Below are 21,412 nucleotides of genomic sequence, written 5' to 3'. Positions count from 1 at the left end.
GGAGGCGATTCGTGCCACCGACTCCATACTTGGTGGGAAGCTTCCTGACAAGTTGGGGACCAAACGCTATTCAAATCTTTCTAATAGCAGAAAGCGTGTTACCGTGGCAACCGATGGAAAAAGCCTTCTCGCCATGAAACACAGTTTGCTCATATCTCCATAGGAATACATGGGATCTGCACCAAACTTGACAGGATTCATACAGGTTGGGTCCTTAACGCATTACACCACCTGTTGCCATGGCGACATCGGGTGGCGAGGTCCAGGAAGCTCGGACCCGATGGATGCCGCTTGCGGCTTTAATTTCAATTGCACCTAAAACAAGTTTCCACTCCTCATGTGTGGCTGGTGGTTTTAGAGTCTTTTCAGGCCCTGAATCAAACTCACTACAGAATTTATTAATAAAATTAATAAATCTGCTTTACCTTCTTCTAATTTTACAAGCACAGCACTGTATCCAGACAGATCCTGACCACGTCAGTTACCACCTCTTTTTTTTGTAGTTGCACATGTTGGGTGTATGAATGCTTTAATTTCTGTGATTATTACCGTGACTCACTCAGGCTCAGCTCCGCTGGACGAGCTTCACACATTGCGCAGCCAGCTGCTCCTGCTGCACAACCAGCTGCTGTATGAGCGCTACAAGAGGGAGCAACACGCCGTCCGCAACCGACGCCTCCTCCGACGCATCATCAACGCCACTGCGCTGGAGGAGCAGAACAATGCTATGGCAAGTTTAGCATGGGATCACAAAATTACCAGCTTATTTAGGCATGAACAGTCTCTTTGAAACAGAAATCTTGTTTCAAATAAGCCAAAGATGTTTGTTTACATTGGAAAGCCATTGCACTGAGAGGTGAATATGCATCTCAGATGGTCATGCTCAACCAATCCCCTGAAGCAATATATATTTTCTGGTAAATATTTTTTTTTTTTGTTCCTAATAGCCTGAACACATTTTTAACTTACCTTGTGCATGTTTGTTTTTGTTTGTGCAGAAGGATCAGTTGAACCTGCAGAGCGTAGACATAACGTCTCTGCGGGAAAGCCTGCAGGTGGAGCAGCAGCGGTACCGGCAGCTGTGGGATGACCGTGAGACGATGGTGACACGGCTGCATAGTCAGATCAGACAACTGCAACAGGGTCGGGACGACTACTACACCAAGAACCAGGAGCTTCAGGTAGACCCACAACATTCCTTCTGAGGATTCATTTACAGTCAACTTCCCACACAGGCATACATAACTGTACATAATCTTAGACAACATTTTAGTCACTGATAGAAAACATCTGAATCTGTTCTCTACAGAGCAAGTTACAGGAGTGTCAGAAAAGGATGGATGAACTGGAGGCAGAGCTTCAGAGGGCCAATAACAAAGTGTGCCACACTGGTCACCTACTCAACCAGATGACTGTCAAGGTAATGTTTAACTTGAAAAGTGCTCTATTAAGGCAAAAAAAAAAAAATCGGATTGAAGACCATTTTAGTTGAATGTCAAATGTTGAGGTGCCATCTGTGATATTTTATAACTCTTAATTTCCTATTTATTTGTAAGTAATTGTATATTCACAGCTTTTGCTCTTACATATTAGTTTCTTCATTTATGGCTAGTTTGTACTTCTGTATCATTGTAATTCTCCATGTTTGCCCACATTACGTACACTTATATACAGCAGTGCTACAGCGGGGGGTTTTTTTTTGTTTTTTTTTAAGAAGTTGCTTGCTTGTGTCAATTCTTCTAGGCGTGTAAATCAGAAGTATGATTGCAATACACTATCGTATTGATTCAGTGGATAATGATTCATTGTTTTCTGATATCACAAACTCTGCCATGATACAAGTTTGATGGGATATTAAATTAAATCACATGATAATTCAAATAACCACTTCCACCTATATTAATCAAAAAAGCAACTAAAATATGAAAATATACATTTCTTTCCTCAAGCAGACATTTGAATGAAAAACGAAAGTGGACGGTACCACATTCTGTATATTAAAAAAAGAAAAGAAAAACTCAAACAAAATATATTTTAGACTTGGTTATAATAACCAAATTGTACTTGATCATTGTTAAACACACCTTTGGATATTGATATTTTCCTCATAAAATTAAATGAAGACAATTAGGTTGTTAGAAAAAACAAGTGAATACCTCTGCATGTTTTTTTTATTAAAGCGCGTCTTACAGATTACTACTGTATCAATTCTTGATCAATATTTTCAATTTGGATTGATGCTATTGTCTTTTTGATTGATGCATCTATCTAGGTTGATTTTTTGTTATATCCCTAAAGTCATACTTGTTCAGTATTTTCTTAATTTTGCTGTTATGAATGTTAACATTTAACATGCCAACTGAGGCCTGTAGAGTCTGAGATGTAGTTTGAGTTTTTTTCTCTTTGTTTTCGTTGAGCCTTGCACCATCTGACCTAGGAAAATTGGAAACTGCTTGGAATGCTTTCCATTTGTGAATAATCTTCCTCACTGCACGGTGATGGATTCCAGATGGTTTTGAAATGACATTATAATTCTTCCCAGAATGATGCCCAGCAATAATTGTTTCTCTGAGATGATTGCAGATCTTTGGCTTTGTGTTAACAAACACCTAAATGCTTCAGACCAGCAAAAAGTTTTGGTTTTAAAGACATGTTGATGATGATCAGTTGATAAAGTACATTTCTTCAGAAACACCTGATTGCTGCTTACTCTCTTAAATTACTATGGAAGCAGTGAAGATGTACTTAATTTTCCACACACTCCTTCAGGCTTAGATTTTGTTGAAGAACAATATTGTGTAATATGCCATGTGGCCTTTCATCATCAGATTACATTAGATAAAAAATATGAGCATAAGATACAAATGACAAATCCACATGAATAATTGGGTTATATAAAATTGGCAAGATTTTATTTTATTTTTTTTACACATTCCTTTGTGTTTACCCCCGATTTTGTAAATGAAAGAACTGGACTTGACTTGGGGAGCTCAGACAAACATGCCCCTGTTCTCATCCTGCTACCCCTCAGTAGACTGCCCACTGTCCCAGGCCTCGGTTGCCTTGGTGATGCTGTCTCACTCTTTATTTTTGGGTCAATGACACAGGGGGGTCTGGGTATTTTTTTGCATCCCGGGGTTTGGTTGAAGCCGTTTCCAGACTAAGGCAAAATCCTAATTCAATAGGGACTGTTGATGAGGCATTTCACACCTAAATGTCACTATACATGAAAACTCAGATAAATGAGCACTATGCTCTGTGACGTGTTGGGTACAGCAGGGACTGATACTATTAATAGAAATATGCCTTTAGCTTGAGTTTGTTTTGCTAAATCATTTAATTTAAAAAAGTCTAAATAGTTTTGTAAAAGTGAGAATTGCACCTTGTTTTTTTCCTTTGATTGTTTACTGTTTGTCCTTTATTGTAAACTTCAAATAAACACTGTGTAGGCCCAGTTAAGAGTCAGCGAACCCAGTCCAGAAAATGTTCAAACTTTTATTAAAGCTAAAACTGGTAAACAGCCTATCGTCATCATTCATGTTCTGTCCTCATCGGTGTGAAAAGACTTCCTCATGTTAGTTTAAAATAAAATCCACTTCTTTTTTTTAGCTACATTGCTAGTTACACAATACTGTTTTTATAAGTAGATTTAGCTTTTAGCTAATTTACAACAATTTACTCCCTAGAATGTGTTCTTTATACTGGTGTTGAGGTTACCAAAAAAATTTAAGTCATGTCCATTGTCGTCATCAGCTTGTGTAATTTAGCAGTAGAGCTTCATTTATACAAATAAAGCATCTTAGAATAGAATAGAATAGAAATACTTTATTAATCCCTTCAGAGAGCCCTCAGGGAAATTTGGGAAGTTTTGATAAATAGACTGTAAACGCTGAGGAAATTCATGTGGATGTATTCCCAAATACTTTTGGACAGCATTTATTTATAGTGTGTGTGTTTTTTTTGCCTTCCTTTATCATCGTTTGTCTCGTTTGTCCTTCAGCTGAGCAACAGCGAGAGTACCCAGCAGCAGATGAGCTTCCTGAACAAGCAGCTGCTGCTCCTCGGGGAGGCACATAAGCTGTCCATGCAGGAATTACAGCACACAGGCACGGATAATACAAAGGTATGGTGGGAGGGAGTGTGTGTGTGTGCATGTCAGATGCAGCGAGCTGCAAGATGATTGGGCTTGTTGGGTGTCAAGTCAGACTATCCCACTTCAGTATTTTTATCTTTGCTGTAACATCAGCTCAGGTAGATGAAGTCAAAGTTCCTGAATTTTAAGGATATTTTGACTTTGTAAATATAAATGTATATATATAAATGGGGATGTAGATTCTGTAGCATTAACTAATTAATTATATACTGTGTTTTTGCTTCAATTCGATCTGCTAGGATCGCTTATTATATAATTATAACACTGTGAGTTTTTATATTCCTAACATCTAAATTTAAAAAAAAACTATACAGGCTCCCAATTTAAAGCATGACGCTGATGGGGAAATCTTGGAACCTGTAAACTCTTTAATGGCGAGCAGGAGGATGCTTCAAAGGATACAGAATTCTCATTCATAGAGTATTCTACAAAAGGGGAGGAAAAAGAAAAACTATTGTTTTCTTTTCATTTTTGATCTCAATACCCCCGATGGATAGTTTCCTATCTTATTTTAATCAAGGGTTAGGTCCATGTTGAGAGTTATGATCTTGTTTCTGACCAAGCATGCCAATAATGCGTTACAGCTGGGATGGTGTATATGAATGTTATTGTCCAAAGAACCATCTTGCAGAGTTTTAAAGCTGAACTTTCTATGTAAAATACATATTTTGTGTCTGTTTCTCCTTCAGAACCACAACGTTATTTCAGCATCACTTTCTTAAACTACGCGGACGACGTGTGCGTTAAGTGTGTTTAAAAGAAAAGGTGCCGTTAAAAGGAATTTGCCATTGACGCATTTACTTTGACAAGCATACATATAAATATTTCATTTATATGTCACACTTGCATTGCAACTTACAGATCACAGTGGACCTACAAAATCACAAAACATTTAATCACATTTAATTAATTACAGTATTTCACATCATGATTAAGGTAACTTTTCAGGCTCTAGAAGTTGTTTTAAATCTATAGACCTTTACATTTCCACATCTGTGTTGTAATCCTGACTACCCGAACTATCCGTGAACCTACGCGGTGCCTTAGTATAAATCCATCTTAAATCCAGAAATACTAGGGGCTAAAATTTTTATCTTAAATTATACTTAGTTTAGAATAACAACCCCAACTGAAGGCAGAATCAGAATTTAACTGCTTTCACAAATTAAGATGAGATTAAATGAGGATACCTGTCTTTCAACTCTGGGCAATAAACAATTTTGTTTTTTTTTGCCCACATGGTAATGTTTGTATTTCCTCCTATTTGACTCTTCTTTCTGGTTGTTTGTGTGCTTCACTTTGTTCGTTGGTCTCCACCACATCTGCTCCGCTATGAAGTTCACCCTGCTTCCTGTTCTGCAGGCAGGACAATCGTAGTGTAGACTGTGCACTCTGAGCCTGTCTGCAAACTGTGTGATGACCCCTTCTTTAAATTATCTCATTTTTTTTCTTGCATTGTCTATTTAAAAAGAAGAAAAACAAACACATTTCCCATTGACAGGCATATGTGCTGACAACGCAATATTGCCTAAACAGTTTACCAGGTCCTCCTGCTTTGGGCTCTATAACTCTGGCTACAGTACCAGTGAATAAATTGTAGGTACCAGTCATAAATGCAACTATCTGGTACCAGTGTTTCCAATCAGAGAAGAAACAGGGTTGTATGTGTATGATTTTCACCCATTTTACACTTTTTCTTTCTGCCACCACTCAGGAGGCCGTCATGCTGCAGGTGTCTCATACGAAGGAGGTGGAGACACTAAGACAAAGTCTGCTGGTTCAAGGGCAGAAGCTGGAGGCTGCACAGCAGAGAAGTGCTGAGTTGGAGATTCAGCTCTCTAAAAAGGAGCACCTCATTGCAGAACAAAAGAAGTTCCTCGAAGATGTAAAATGTCAAGCAAAGTGAGTATGAGATCACAGGACAGTTGAAATAGTGAACTTCTCAAAAAGGAGATATTTTGTTAGTAATATGCTTTATGTAATTGTTCTCATCACTCTATGATTTAACTCAGAAGGACATATGGATGAGAAAAGACATCTAGCCATTTTTTTTTGCATTGATAGAACACTGTCTTTTCTCTGTTTCTTTATAGGACAGAGTTGCAGGCATCAGACAGCAGATATCAGGCTCAGAGGAGAATCACTCAACTGCTGCAGACTGAACTCCTGCAGCTCTACAGCCGAGTAGAAATGGAGGCTCCAGCCAGCAGCAGCACCACCACCGGCTCACCTCCAGGAGGCAGAGCGGACACACTTACTCCTGCAGACTCCAGGTCAGACTCTTGACTTTTTTGACCCTACATATTAGTGTATGATGCAAGTATTGCTCAGTCACATTTTTATGAACATGACTCACTTTTTACTTAGCATGCATTTAATGTGCTTGACTTGTGGCCATTTTATATTTAAGTTTTGTATTTGTGTTGTTAGCCATTTACTCATTTTTAGCCAAATCAGACACATAGTAATGGCTGTTGATGTACCTTAGTTTTTTAAATTCATGTCTCTCTCAGAGAAAAAAGTAGAAAAAATTAATTTAGTCTTAGGCTGCGCTAACACTGCAGCTTTTAATGCTCAGTTCTGATTTTTTTTTTGCTGAGATCTGATTTTGTGTATGCATGGTTGTTCATTTTTCAATTTGAATGTGACCACCATCAGACTTTATTCTAAAGTCTGTGACCCTGATGTGACCAATGTGCAAAGACTTGACTTCACACATCTCATTCTGTGCCTCCAGCACAGAATGTAAATGTCTCTTAAAGTTCAGATAAAACATGACTTGGCCATTCAGACTGAAATCTCTTTGAAAAACTTCAGATGTGTAACTGATTAGGACCACGTGTGAAAGGGGCCTGGAAAAAAAATGGATTTGTGCTTTTAAGACTATCATAAAAAAAAAAAAAAGGTCATTTTTGCCTGCAGTGTAAACATAATCTTAGATTATCCATTGGCACAAATTAAGCAAACAATTGCCGCACTTTTAAGAGTCATAAAACTTGAACTGCGGCGGTTACATATTATCATGATTAAAACAAAATCTGGAACAGTGCACATAAACTCAACGTATTATTATCCTGTGAATGGACACATTGTACTTTCATTCACAAAATGTACCACAAATAAGCAAAATCCCATCTTCAGTACTTACTGCCACTGAGTAAGATGAAAAAATGTTAACTTTTATTAGAGATTTTTGAGATTTTGGATAAACAAAGTAGCAAACAGACTAATAAATTAACAGACTAATAAATTAAAGTAATTGATAGAATTAATTCAACTAAAAAAATTCTGTTGTATGTAGCCGAGCAGTATTAAAAATATGGGAAGCTGTCCTTTTAGTTTAAATAACAAGCATGTCTGTAAAACTTAATGGGAGAAACTGTTAAAATGATTGCTGCAGTGAGATTTTCATTCATCTGAATAGAAATGCTTTTCCCTACATTGAACACTAGGGGGCAAACTCAGACCTGGTTCATAATATTAATCTTTGTCCTCCAGTGTCACGGTTCCAGATGGACCAGGTAGAGTTCACACCATCGAGGAGATGGACAGCAGATTGCCACATGACTCCCCTCGGGGGAACGGCAGCACTTTATTGCCTCTCCAACCAAAGGCGACCAAGACTTCCCAGTCAACAGCCAACTCCATCAACGGAGGCCAGGACCTGACCCCGCCCCTGCTGGTGGAGCCTACCTCGTCCTGTCCCCACACCAACCCGCTTACACCCCTGCCTGTGTCTGACGCGCCTCTCACCGTGGGCTCCTATCCCAGTGCCAAGAGCTTCCTGGGTATGAGAGCACGTGAGCTTTTCCGCAATAAGAGCGAGAGCCAGTGTGACGAGGAGGAACCCCCACCGCGCCTGGCGGGCCTCGCCCACAGCCTGAAGACTGAGCTCTGTGTGGAGCCGCCTTGTCAGGGTTATATCGCCACCATCGGTCCTCCACCTTCCCCCATCCCCCCCTCCCCTCCTGCCACAGCCTCTGTCCCAGCCACTCCTCTCACTGTGCCCACCATCGAGCACCCGTCTGAGCCCAAGAAGCGGGCCTCCAGCCAGGAAAGCCCCCGCAGAAAAGCGGGAATGGGACAGGGCGGAGGCAGGGGACAGGCGGGGTCGGGCCGCCCCCGGCAGCAGCAGCTAAAGATTATGGACTATAATGAAACGCATCATGAGCACAGTTAAGGACACAAGACTGAGCCGGGGTGGAGGATCAAACGAAAGGAGAGATTGAAGTTTAACCATGGAGAAAGGCTACAAATTATCAACAAAAGTAACACGTCAGCAACTCTTTGGAATTCAGTGTTATTTGTCCCATTCTTCTAAGTGGACAACAGGATTTCCCCCAAATTTCTCTGCTTTGTGTTTTCTTCTTCAGAACGATTTCATCACCCTGAAGAAATCTGAAAATGCAGCAGACACAAAGTTGATGTGTTACCAGTTAAACATGCAAGACATTTAAGACTGCTGAAAGATGAACTGAGAGGGTGTCAGTGAGCTATTAAAAACCTACATGTGAAACAGCAAGTCTCATGTTTACATGGTCAGTTAACCCCAAATTTTAAAAGTCACAAATTTTCCCACCTGTTTTTAACCCACTTCCTGTCTGATACAATGACAACAGCAATACTTTGTTAGGAATACTTAAAATGGAAATAATTCAGTTATTTTAAAAAGAAAATATCTCTTGTAGAAGAAAAAGTTATGTTAGAACTTTCCTGAAGGAGAATTTATCCCCTTTAAAGAAGGAGAAAAAAAATTTAAAGTAAATTTTTACTGAGAAGGCAGAAATCTAAGGCCTGGTACACACATAAAGATTATCGGGCCGTTTTTGTCCTGATTTTGCTCCTTCCCGGCTACGGACGGCAAACCCCGATTATCTTGAGCCTTATAAGGTTTTCCTATAAAATCCTCATTTGGTCTGAGGTGTGTTATGAGCGAATTCGTCCCGATAACCGGCTCTGAAACGGGTCGTGGCCGACAATCGTAAATATTAAATGTTCAATATATATGACGAAATATCTTCACGTGGGTGAGGAAAGCCGACAACTCCTGAGTTGTGACTGTGGATGGTGACTGAACAGAATGTAGCCAATCAGAAAGCGAGCTGACTGGGGAAGAAGGAAGGAGACAAAGCCAATGTTCACGCTGTCTCCAGTCTGTTATTTTTTCAGTTCTGGATTTTTCTGCTAACAATAGTCGCAAAACCACCATCATTCCCTCGTCCTGTATATCCTCTTCCATGCTGGGAGATGTGTTGTCTGGTTATTATGTTTCTTCTTCGTTTTTTTGCCGGTTGTTGCTACAGTTCTTCTTCTATGTTTTTGTAACATCACGTTTGGTCACGTGAGATTTCCGGCTTGGAGGACTAGATTCTATTTGGGTTGTGGGACAGCATCGTTATGTGTGTGTTGTTCTGTGATGAGATTATCTAAGCACATCACACACAGTATGATCACAGCTGTTACATGCCTGATTTTTTTTGTCCTCACGTGTGAGGTCTCGACCAGATAAAAAATCTCATCAGAAGTGTACCAGGCCTAAGAGTTTAGTTTTTAAAACCTGAACAAAATTACTTCATTCATCAATAAAAATGGACCAAAGTGAGAAAAATCTGTAAAGCCACAACCAAACGAAATAGAATAAAATGTTTAACATCATCTGATATTCAGAAACTAACTGCAGTCAGTGTCTAAGCATGTTTACCACAGCTGAGTTCGTTCCTAGTCTGACTCACCAGAATCTGACTACAGAAATAAACATGACTGACCACAGCAATCTTTGTCTTTAAAAGTTTTCAAAATCCCTCCTGCCACAGAAAATGACATCCTTCCAGTTGCAGCCTACAGGGTGAAAACTGCAAGTTTTGTTGGAGAACTGGATTGTCCCAGAATGTCGAGGAGGTGCTGTCACACTTTATCGCTGTGGGGCGATAACGCATCGTCTTGGTGTGCAAAAGTAATTGGTACACGCAAATGTTTAGTTCCCTCCGAGTGTGTATACCTAAATAGAAATATTTCCATATAAACCTTCACTGACTGTTTTTCTTGAAATACATAAAAGGTGAAAAACAAATAAACTTGGCTTCAGAACTCACACTGACAAAGATGCAGTAAGGAAAGCAGATAAGATGTTAACAGACTTGTAGCATTTTATTTGTTTTTCTAGATTCCAAATTTTTCTGCTTTTAATTTATATATTTATTTTATATTTGCTCAGCAGGTGTGCTCACAGGTGCAAACAATAAATTTGGATGATACTTGTTGAGTAAAACAAGCAGAAGCCCTAAAAATCTTTAAATTTTTTCTTAGAAGTATTTGTTTTCTGGTTAATTCCGGTCATGTCAAAACATATCTAATGATGTCTCAGTTTCCTTTCTTTAGGCCTAATGAACATAGGCCTCATTCTTTTCTATTTTTCTCCATTCTACCTTTTTTATTTTTATTTTTTAAGTAAAATGATTGTTAAAGTCGTCTAAATCCTGTTGTCCACTAGGATCTTCTGCTGTCATTTCTTTCTGCCTCACTATCTAAAGCATGTTCAACAATCCTCTTTAAATGCCAACAGTAGTAGCTACAGCAAACTAAGACAGAAGGTACAATCAGCACAAATGGAAGAAACCAGGACTCTGACAGGAGCTGGAGAATCTGGGATGAAATGGCGAAAAGAAAAAAAAAGAAAAAGGAAGTTCTTAAAGCAGTGGCTTGTGTTTAACTGTGAACAATAAAGATCGTCTTCAATGTTTTGCACTACAATTTAAAGTTTTCCATTGTTTCCTTGGTGAATGTCAGCAGACTTTTGGACATATTTGTTGTTATAGTAGGGAAATCTATTTATTACTCTCAGCTCTGACTGAAATTTCACCATTTTTGACTTTATTTGAAAATGTCAAGGCTGGAGTGTGTATGCAGCATTTAGTGCACTTAAAATTTAATTTAATGGACCATCAGGTAGAAGTTTGGGGTATTTTGTTAAATACATAAAGGGGCTGATTACTGCTATTAATTCTCAGTCTGAATCTGGAAAGTATATTTACTAAGGCACTGTAGAAACTTGTACAATTGCGTAATGTTTTCTGCTTCACTACACTCCCATAAAAACTTTACGTTACATTAAATGTAAAGTTGCTTCAACTCATGCACCTACAAATATATCCATTTTCACCACTGATGTTTCAGTACCTGGATTAAACAGCTAATATTTGATTGTGAATAGCCCTATACTAAAATGTCCTTTTACTCAAATGGGATTTTAGTTGCAGTAATATAGTGGAGTGTTTTGTTTGCGGTATACAAACCCAGACAATTTTCCAGATGTAACCAAAAATTAACCATATATGTTATCATTAGTAAAAGAAAGAAAAAATAGTCCAATTTTAATCCATATCAATTATGATCTAAGTAATATTCTAATTTATGAAAACTGACTCCATATAAACCAATTAATAATAATTATAATTGCTTAGCTTAGGAAACCAACAGATAGCATCGAGTCATCGTTTCTATTGAATCCGCCATCCTGAGCAGGTAACAGTGGAGAGGAAAAACCTCCAGAACCAGGAAAGCCGTCATCTTCAAACAACAGTGGCACTTCACAAAGGTAATGGGACGCTGACTAACTCTCATAAAGCTCCTATTAAAAGCGGCATAGGCAAATGCAATTGGTTAATAATCACGTGTGTGCACAATGTGATTTTTTATTTTGTAAACGGTAAAGTAGCAAACATGCTGGCCTCGAGCCTGCTCTCACAAGCTAAACCAAAGTTTCTCAAGGACCCTCTGCCCTGCAGGTTTTAAAAATGAATGGCTCGTTAACAGGCTAGCAAATAATCTGATGAAGAAGTTAACGAGCTATTCGTTTCATCTGGTGTGTTGAAGTAGGGTTACCTCTAAAAGATGGAGGGCAGTGGGTCCTGAGGACCTGGATGGAGAAACACCGAGCTAAGCTAAGCTAAGCTAACAAATAAAACCGAAAATGGAACGAAGCTGATTAGCATGATTGAATTTAGCTAAAAATGTTAATTGTTATTTCTGGACTGCGTTTACTTGTACTGGGATAAAAACTTTTTAAACATTTTATATCTATAATTGTTATTATTAGAAACCACGTGAAATAGTTTATAATCTGAGTGCTGGGGATTTTATGTTTAAATGGAACAACGTTAAAATAATTCATAGCTTGATTCTGGGTTTAGTGAATTCATTTTTTAATCTTAAGAACTTTCCACACTAGAATAGCTAGTTTATATATATATATATATATATATATATATATATATATATATATATATATATATATATATATATATATATATATATATATATATATATAAATGGAACTCGTTCCTCTGTCTTGTTTCCAAAAGTGAAGTACCTTATTGGTCAGTTTTCAATCCCTTATGTCGTTTGTCTTTTCTTGTGGCACTTGATGCTTTGTTATTGTGTTTCCACAAGAGGTCACTGTTACTCCAAAAACTGACTCCAGACTCTTCAACCATGTTGGGATCAACAGGTACAGCAGCCTGGTAAATATGCTGTTACACAGATGATGGTTGAAGATGATTCAGGAGCTTTGGCTGTGCTGGAAGGTCAGTATACTGTATTACTGTATGACATGACTACTGATATTACTGGTTCTGAGTGTTTATTTCTATATACTTTACATATATTTAAAAAATATACAGGTTTACTTGAGGGCATGTATTTAAATAATCCCTTTGCAAATACTGATAAAGCTGAAACACCTTCCATGAGCACACAAATGGTGAACTAAAACTGTCTGATTAAAACTTACTGCTTCTTTTTTTTGCAATATTCTTACATGTATAAAGCCAGAAAAATATTTTCACAATGTTTTATCATTTTATTTCTGTGTTATTTTTTGTATGCATGCATGTACATACATGTTAATGACAGTTTGAGTTTTTTTTTTTCCCCAGCCTCCAAATCTCTGGTCCTTGGTGCTACTTCTCATCCTGCTTCTGGGACTGATTCTTCTTTTTTGTGAGTATAACCAACCAAGTGTGATTAGTTTATCAAACGTGTGCATATGTATTGCACGAGAGACAGTCAAAAAAAAAAAAAAGTGGTATGATTAATTTACCAGCATTCCACAGGGTCAAGGAAATTGATGCAGGATAATTGGGCACATAGGGAATCCTTGGCAATTTGTGCTTTCAGACTCTACTTGAGAAATTAGATGTCAGTGCAAATGTGAAATTGCTCCTCAATGTTCTCAAAGATTCCATGAAAATTTAAATATAAATCTTAAGTATTTCCAGCAGAGGGATTCTTCCTTTTTTTTCCCTGACAACTTGAAATGAAGCCCTGTGAAAATGTGAAAATGATCTGAATGAAGTGAAAATGCATGAGGTTTTTGACTTGGGGGGGGATTGGGGGGGGGGGCACAGACAGACATCCAAGCTTGTGTAAAGTTCGGGGCTGCACTCCGAGGAGGACGCCAGGTCTGCTGCTCTCCCTAAAACCCTCATTCAAGAATTCATCAGTTTCTTTTTTGACAGGAAGTAAAGTTTGACTTCATCTGTAGATGAATAATTATGATATTCAAGATGTGTACACCTATAATGTAAAATATATCTCAAATGCTGCGCTGCAGCCCACTTCTTTCCCCTCTGTTGTCAGTATAGAAGGTACCAGCTCATGACATGTGTTTGCACAAGTAAGAATAAATTAAACAGGAGTGAATAATTGATGGAAAGGAGCTTATATTTGTCAAGTTAAGGGAGGTAATTGAATGATAAAGTTATTGTGTGTGTGTTCTAGTTTGGAAAAAATGATGAATTTCTCATCTTGAATATATCTCTAGACTCTTACGGTACATTATTTTCCTGCAGTGGTCATCGGTTTAGCCTCAATTAAAAGGATTAATAAAAATCAATAAATTATTATCATCAACATCACAGAGTCTGATCAAAATGTGTTAGAAATTCGATATTTATGCAAGATCAAAACAAACTGCTTGAAAGTCTTGCTCCAAACTCCTAGTTATATTTATTAAATGTTAGTGTTTATTCCTCACGGACACACAGTGCAAAAGAAAATGCTAAACAAGAGTATTTTTGGTAAGCATACTACATACTGACACTGTGAAAAACGGCTTCATTTGTCCTCATTAAAAGCTTAAAAGTCCATGAATAAATAATCATTAAAGAGGATACTCCCCCCCCCCCCCCCCTTTTTTTTTATATTCGGCCTTATGCAAAATAAACTCACTGACTAAATAAATATGCTCCATAAAGGCTGTTTAGAAAGGCGCCCTCCTCCCCCCTTTCTACTTCCACATTTAGATGGCTGACATGCACCTAAAGATCAGATCCTACGCTGGCTGTCGGTTTTGGAGGGAAAAATTGGACCTCCGAGAGTCAACTTAATGCAATTAAGTGAGGATGATGATCCTTTCTCTCTCTGTGCTGCTTGAATCAGTAAGCAAGGCGGAATCTAAACTTAAAGGCAAGAAGAAAAGAAAAGAGCCAGAGATGAGCGTGCAGACCGGTCCCAGCGGTTTAATTATTTTAATTATCTCTCCTCTTTCAGCTTCCCTAAAAAAGAGGCCATTAATAGATGCCCGTTTGGGTTAATCTGATTAAAAAAACAAGATGGAGGGAGAGATGAAAGGCTGCAGATGTCAGTGCTAATCAGGGGAGTTAAAACTGCTATTTGTGAACTGGGACGGTTGTTAAAGTGGGTAGAAAGTGCGTGCAGTGTGAGTGGTTCTTTTTTAAATACGTTTTCCCTCACTTCAAAACACCTCCTTCCTGCAGCCTCTGTTGATAAACTCCCTCGCAAGCATCTCCTCGCTAACGCCATGTTTAATTCTCCGTCACATCGGGTTTCCGCGTTGGCAGCAGGTCAGGCGAGCAAGGCGCTGAAGGGAGAGGAGAAAATACTAAAAGCTGAATTTCAGTTCCCAACAATATGGGTTCATTTTCATAAAGGAAGGCGGCATTTTAGGAAGTGATGAAAGAGCGTTAGAAATGAGCAAAAACAGAGAAAGATGAACAAAAAGGAAACGAACCAGCTTGTGTTTTTGTATCGTTAAGAGGTTTTCATCAAGGTTTACCAATAACCTACAGACATATTTAAAAAAATGACTTGAACCTGTCTCTTGCATTTTCTTAACAAGATTGATGTGATTGCGGGAGGAAAAGCTAGCAATTAGAAATGTTAGTGTGCCTTTTAATTAAACATTACCCTTCTGGTTTCTATGTTTATCACTGGGGAAAAAAGCAGTCGATTTATTTATGTGTTATGTAATCATATCCTCACTACACATTTTTTTAAATGTTAATATTTCTCTGTAAAATGTTGTCTGGTAAGATGAGATGAAAATGATTTCTGCTTTGTAATAATTTAAGACATTTAAGATGCCAGATGCAACGGCTCAACTTCACTTAGCTTGGCCCATTGCAACAGTGTCAACTCTCATAATCTTAAAGGAGAAGTTAAAGTTCCTCTGACTGCAGAGCTTGACATTTGTTCAGGCAGGAATGAGCACAAAACCAGCACAGGTGTTGAGCCACAGCATGGTGAGAGAGGAGGGGGAAAAAACAACAAAGATCTACTTTCAAACTAAATCAAGCAGAAGGAATGTCCTGAGTGTGTACAGAGATGGACGGGAGCCCATGCAATATTAAAGCGCCATGTCTGGCATTGCCAACCGTGCCACTCCTCTCCGCAGCTCCCGCCCTCTCGGCTTCCCGGCCATCGGCTCTTCCCTCAAGGTGACACTTCAAAGCGGGCACGCAGACGTGGCAGGCCTGGCTGTCGGCATGGAGCCAGCCCCCCCTCCCCTCTTCCTCCTCTTTTCTCTCCCACCCACCACCCATTCTAGCCCGCTACACCACCACCACCTCAAAGACAGTGCTCCATACCCCTGCTGGGCCAGGTCAGCGCCAAGATCCACACTGCTCCCCGCCTCGGGAGCCGCTGTCAAAAAAAACTCCTCTCTGCAAGCTTAATTAATAACGGGCCATTCCTAATGCAAACCTTCTGAATCTGCAGCCTGTTTCCCTCCGATCCGATTGGTGAGTTGTGAGGCCTCGACAGAAGGCAGACAAGGAGAGGAGGGCTGGCTGGGGATGCATCCAAATCATTTGAATTTCGATGATTGGAATTCACATGCATTATTCTTCCTGCTTTATAACCTATTTTCTGTGTTATACAGTGTGCATGTCTGCCTGTCTGGATTTTTTTCTCCTCCTCTCTTTTCTTTCTGAAAGATGTCTCTCTTCTGCAGATGATTGGAGACATTCGAACCACAGAATATCAGGAAAAACCTAAATGTGCACACATTGACACACAGTCTGCAACAGCTGGATCCAGAGTCTGTAATCACCTGTCAAACCTGGAAGGAGAATTTTACAGAGCGCACAGTGATCGATATTTTCCGATCTGTCTGCCCGTATCAGCTTCAAATAAAGAGCAGAGAGCAGGAGACAAGATGGCACAGGCAGGTCGTGGAGAGGTCTGCGGCACTCCCGTTTGATGTCTGTGAAAGGACTCATCAGTGTGTAGAACCGGCCTCGTCTTGGCACGCCAGGTCACCACCGCCTCAACCTAAGCGGTACACGGCTGATGGTCTCGCTGCCTGGTCGAGTGAGGCGGTTGTGTTTTTGAGGTGAGAGGACGAATCTTTTCTGGCAACCTGGCCTTCAACTTTTTTTTTCCTTTTTTTTTTTTCTTTTAATAGGGCTTCAGCTCTGGCACCTCGCAGGGCCGCTCAGTCCGACACACTGATGATGAGGAGGGGAACTCGTCCAAATTCACTCCACCTCCTCCTCCTCTTGTCAGTCCTGAGCTCGTGTTGCTACTGTATTTTTATTCACCACATGTGCTCTTCTGCCTCACCCGTTGCATCCTTGATTGGCTGAGCTGGAAAAAAAAAATGCAGGGCTAAACAACCCCGTATGCCTCGAGAAGCCGTGGTTAAATGGTACACGGCTCGGGAACATAAGGTGTGCAAGTACGAACTGAGCCACAAGAGCTTTGCAGCATTTAGGGCAAGGAGCTGGGTGCGTTAGCTGACACGCTGATATAATTAGGCCGTAATAAATAAGAAAGTCAATGGGGAGTGAGGGTTTGTCTCACCAGTGGCCATTAGAGAAACCACATAGGTTGCTTTTTAAGAAAAAAGTCACCTGTCTACTTGGAAATACACATATCCCCTGCTTCCTGCTCATTCTGTTATGCGTTTGCTCGGTGTCCTACTTGCGGAGTCCTTATAGGTGTTGTTCTAAACCCCAGAAGCCCTGGCCCTTAAAGTGAGCTAACTGGGATGGTTGTAGGCTCAAACCAACCTTAATTAGTACACTTACTGCACAGCAAGAGCAGGTAAGAACTCGAGCCTCTGCTCTGCAGCCTCCCTCAGATTAAGCCTCTTTTAGACGATGCTCTAACCTCCCACAATGACTCGGTAATTAACTTCATTAGCTTTCAATTCTCTTTTTAGTTTTGGCAAAGTGGATGGGGCTTAGTTTTGGCCTCTATTGAGATAACAGTCTTAGAAATCGGTTAATCTTGTCTGTCTGTGTTTTATCTCCACCAGTGTTGCTGTTTTTCATGAGTGTTACCTGCTGTTCATCTTGGCGACATGCATGTGCATGAGCGGGATGTAATGAGTCAGGCATCGGGTTTTAATAAGCAGAGCTTTACCCGCAGATCCTTCTGTGATTTGCATCCATGTCGGACACGAGGCGTAAAGCGGGGTGATTGATTCATGGCTCGTCCCATGTTGGAGCTAGAGAGAAAAAAGAGGGAGATAGAGGAAGGGCTGTAGATTTATTATCACACTCAGCGACAAAGAGAGGAAGAGAGTGTGCATATGTTAATCCGCTGGCTGAACGATGATCAAAGACTGGAACAAGCTGAGCCCTGCTGATCGCCTCGGGGCAAACGATGCTCTCCAAGCAGCTGGGAAAGTGTGCAGACGAGGAGTAAACAGATAGTTAGAAAAATCAATAGCTGAGGTTTCAGGCCATGGTTTGGTATGAAGGTCAAAGGAGGCTGGTTTCTGCAGAGCGTGCAGGGATGTCTGGAAGCCAGAGCATTTTTAGGCCAGTTTTTAGAGAAGTGGTGTGTTTACAGCTGAACCATGTCCAGGAATTAAGGAAGCTGAAGTTCAGGTAAAGGCTGCTCGGGTCGTCTCAGTGATATATATGTATATTTAGATGCATTAAAAAAACATGAAAAGGATTAGTTTTATGATTCATGCTCAAGCGGCGAGTGGCTTGGGTATGTGTTTAGACTGGGGACAGGCATCGGCTCATTTGGGTTTCAAAGGATGCAGGATCCTCTTTTTTGTGTCAAAATGCCCCATGAGGGTCTTGTTTGTTCATTATCTGTATTCTCACCTTCCTCTTCAGACTGACCCAGAATATTCCCATAAGGCCTCTTCCTTAGATACCCACACTGCTTGACTGCTTGGGGAATTTGTGCCAACCCTCTGATCCCGTCCTCAAGATCACTTTTGGTTTGAATTTTTAATTTCATGGTCAAGAGCATTTTATTCTAGCATTTTATTTTATTCTCCTGTATATATTCTCCTGCTACCTACATTTTAGGTACAGTAGCTAGCAGAATTACAGTTCATTTTCACTAATATTTTTATTTTTTATTGTGTTAATTATGAATTCATGTCTTTGTCTGCCTGACGCTGAATAATTAAGATTGCTTAGCTTTTTACCCCCAAACTTTGGCGTCTTTTAACTTCCTCCACTTATGAAGCACATTGTTTTTGTGATCAGTCACTTTGTTTAATCTGTTAATGATGGCATCCCCTCAGGCTAAATGCCTGATTTGTGCTCACCTGTTTATTTATTCGTTTGTACTTTTGACGTGTTAATCTGCATAAACGGCGCAAAGCTTTGTCAGGACCCCCGAATGTCTGGCTGCACCTGTCAATTACAACAAATTTGAGACACCAGGAAGCAGCCACTCTGGTTTCCACACCTTGACTGGGGTAGAAGTCGGCCTGTCAGTCAGATCTTAAACACCCTGTCCTACGAGAGATACTGTTTTTTAGACGTTATCTCTATCTCACGTCTGCTATATTAACAGAGCAGAAGTGCTAGACGTTAGGACTTTTTATTTTGTTGAAACAGTGAATTACAATAAGAGGGTTTGTGGCTGTTTTACCAGTATATACAGTATATTATAGGAACAGATATTTATATCTACACATTCATCCTTGTTGATCCTTCACATTGTAACTAGAAAAACGTAACTCAAAGTGCTTAAAACAAAGCAACCTGGTGCAAATGTATACACACAAAGAAACTCAATTTAAAGTAAAGATTAGTGCATAAAAAGCAGCGTTTCTAAGGAAGACAAATACAAGTTAAGTGAATATATATATATATATATATATATATATATATATATATAACAAAACAAAATTAAAACATTGGTTAAATGTAACCATAAACAGATAAGTATTAAAAAGTTATTGAAAACAAGCCAGGGTTTCAGCTGACTGATCTGTAGGAGCCTATTCCAATTATAAAGTATATCAAAACATGTTTGGTCCTAACTCTGGGAATAGAAATCAAGCCTGCACCTGATGATCTAAACTTCCTGGAAGGTTCATAGCACTCCAGAAGGTACACAAAACTCACTCATAAATGAGAAAAATGCAAAATATATATATTAGGACTAGTGCATCTCTTCTTTTCCAACATCTTTGCCTTGTGGTCTGTAAAAGATTAAGAGGCAGGTACATAGTTGAGGCAAGTATCTTTACAGAAATAACAGATTAGAGTTTTGGATCAATTTTCTCTGAAAATTAATGTCATAATTTCAGCAGTCTACTTTTAAAATGCTAATTTATACACTGGTTAACGTTTGTGAATGCTTTCTGTAAAGCTTAAATGAACAAAAGTACAAACATTAATTTATCTCGCTGTTTGATTGGGTTATATAAATGCTAGCTGGCTCTAATCGAACAGCCTCTGAGCTAGTCTTTTAGACCATACAGAAAATTCAGTCCTTATCTCCGGTTGCTCCTAATTTGATTCTAGGAGATTTTAATTATTGCTCACTGGAAAAACCCTCAGAAGCTTTTACCAGTATGTGTCCCAACAGGAAGGACAGGATCCTTGACAAGTGTTATGGGTCCATCAAAAATGCCTATAAATCAATTCCACTACCCCCACTGGCCCAGCTGATCATAACTGTGTATCTGGTTCCATCATATCGGACATGTCTTCACAGGGGGAAAGTGTTGACTAGAAATATCAAAGTGTGGTCAAACGAGGCTGCACTAACCCTTCAGGGCTGTTTAGATAGCACAGCCTAGGAGGAGTTCATTGAATCCTCTGACATTGATGAACTCACTGATTTGGTCAACTCCTGGATAACTTACTGTGAGGACAGTAAATACTTAAAACCTATCCAAATTGTAAACCTTGGACGACCAGACATTCGAAAGTGTTACTTAATAAAAAGAAACTGGTTTTTAAACAGGGTAAACTTACTTAGCTTATTGCTATACAAAAGGAACTCAAATGAAAAATCAAAGAGGGGTAAATTAAGCTATAAACAAAAGTTAAAGTCAAGCTTAGCAACAATAACTTGGGTTCAGTAAGGACTGTAATAGGACTATGGTCAATCTGCCCGACAATGTGAAGAAGAAAAAGGTCTCACTAGATGGGTTCACATCAGATCAGGTCTTGAAACAAGAGCTAAGTACATTTTACTCCAGATTCGATGTGCATGATTTTTAATAACGAAATCACTCTGCTGAAGGACTTTATATCAAAATCAAATCAATTGGCCACTCCTCCCTTTGATGTACACACAGTTGTCAAAACCTTTAAACACTGTAAAACACGAACAAGAGCAGACCCTGATAATATCTGTGGTCCAATGCTCTCTAACTGTGCTGAACAACTCTGTCCTTTTTTTAAATTATATTTTTAATTTACCATGGTCTCAGATGAAGGTTCCCAACCAGTGGAGACAATTTATCATAGTTCCTGTTCTGTAATGATTTTAGGCCCATAGCCCTGACCTCATTAGTTATGAAGTCATTTGAAAAACAGATTAAAGCTGAACTCTTGAAAACGATTGAAGAGATGATTGACCCATAGCAGTTCACCTACAGGACCAAGAGAGGGGCTCAGGACGCCACATTAACCTTGTTAAATTACATCTACAAGCACGTTGCGGGTTCCAACAATCATGTTAGGTTGTTTGTGGATTTTTAATTTTTTTTTTTAATCTCTGAGTGTATCAGATGTATGGAAGTGT

At 39.4% G+C, this 21,412-nt stretch overlaps 1 protein-coding gene and 1 long non-coding RNA gene across 2 annotated transcripts in view; both read left to right on the top strand.

Moving 5' to 3' along the window:
- The window catches only part of tsc1b (TSC complex subunit 1b), a 37,382-nt gene extending 28,667 nt beyond the window's left edge, over positions 1-8,715 (top strand). The window contains exons 16-22 of the mRNA XM_041970022.1: positions 564-730; positions 999-1,181; positions 1,310-1,420; positions 4,001-4,123; positions 5,868-6,055; positions 6,247-6,426; positions 7,652-8,715. Of these exons, the coding sequence (XP_041825956.1) occupies positions 564-730; positions 999-1,181; positions 1,310-1,420; positions 4,001-4,123; positions 5,868-6,055; positions 6,247-6,426; positions 7,652-8,333 (1,634 nt within the window). The 3' untranslated portion in view covers positions 8,334-8,715. The remainder of the gene's footprint in view (positions 1-563; positions 731-998; positions 1,182-1,309; positions 1,421-4,000; positions 4,124-5,867; positions 6,056-6,246; positions 6,427-7,651) is intronic.
- A 2,956-nt stretch (positions 8,716-11,671) lies between these two features.
- On the top strand, positions 11,672-16,616 carry LOC121630459. The gene is made up of 4 exons (XR_006008531.1): positions 11,672-11,747; positions 12,602-12,735; positions 13,087-13,150; positions 16,404-16,616. It is a non-coding gene; the product is annotated as an uncharacterized LOC121630459 (long non-coding RNA).
- The last annotated feature ends 4,796 nt before the right edge of the window (positions 16,617-21,412 follow it).

The sequence above is a fragment of the Melanotaenia boesemani genome, chromosome 19 (genome assembly GCF_017639745.1).
Source record: "Melanotaenia boesemani isolate fMelBoe1 chromosome 19, fMelBoe1.pri, whole genome shotgun sequence".
Taxonomy (NCBI): domain Eukaryota; kingdom Metazoa; phylum Chordata; class Actinopteri; order Atheriniformes; family Melanotaeniidae; genus Melanotaenia; species Melanotaenia boesemani.
The sequence above is the reverse complement of the archived record's forward strand: the minus strand, read 5'-3'. Positions and strand labels throughout refer to the sequence as shown.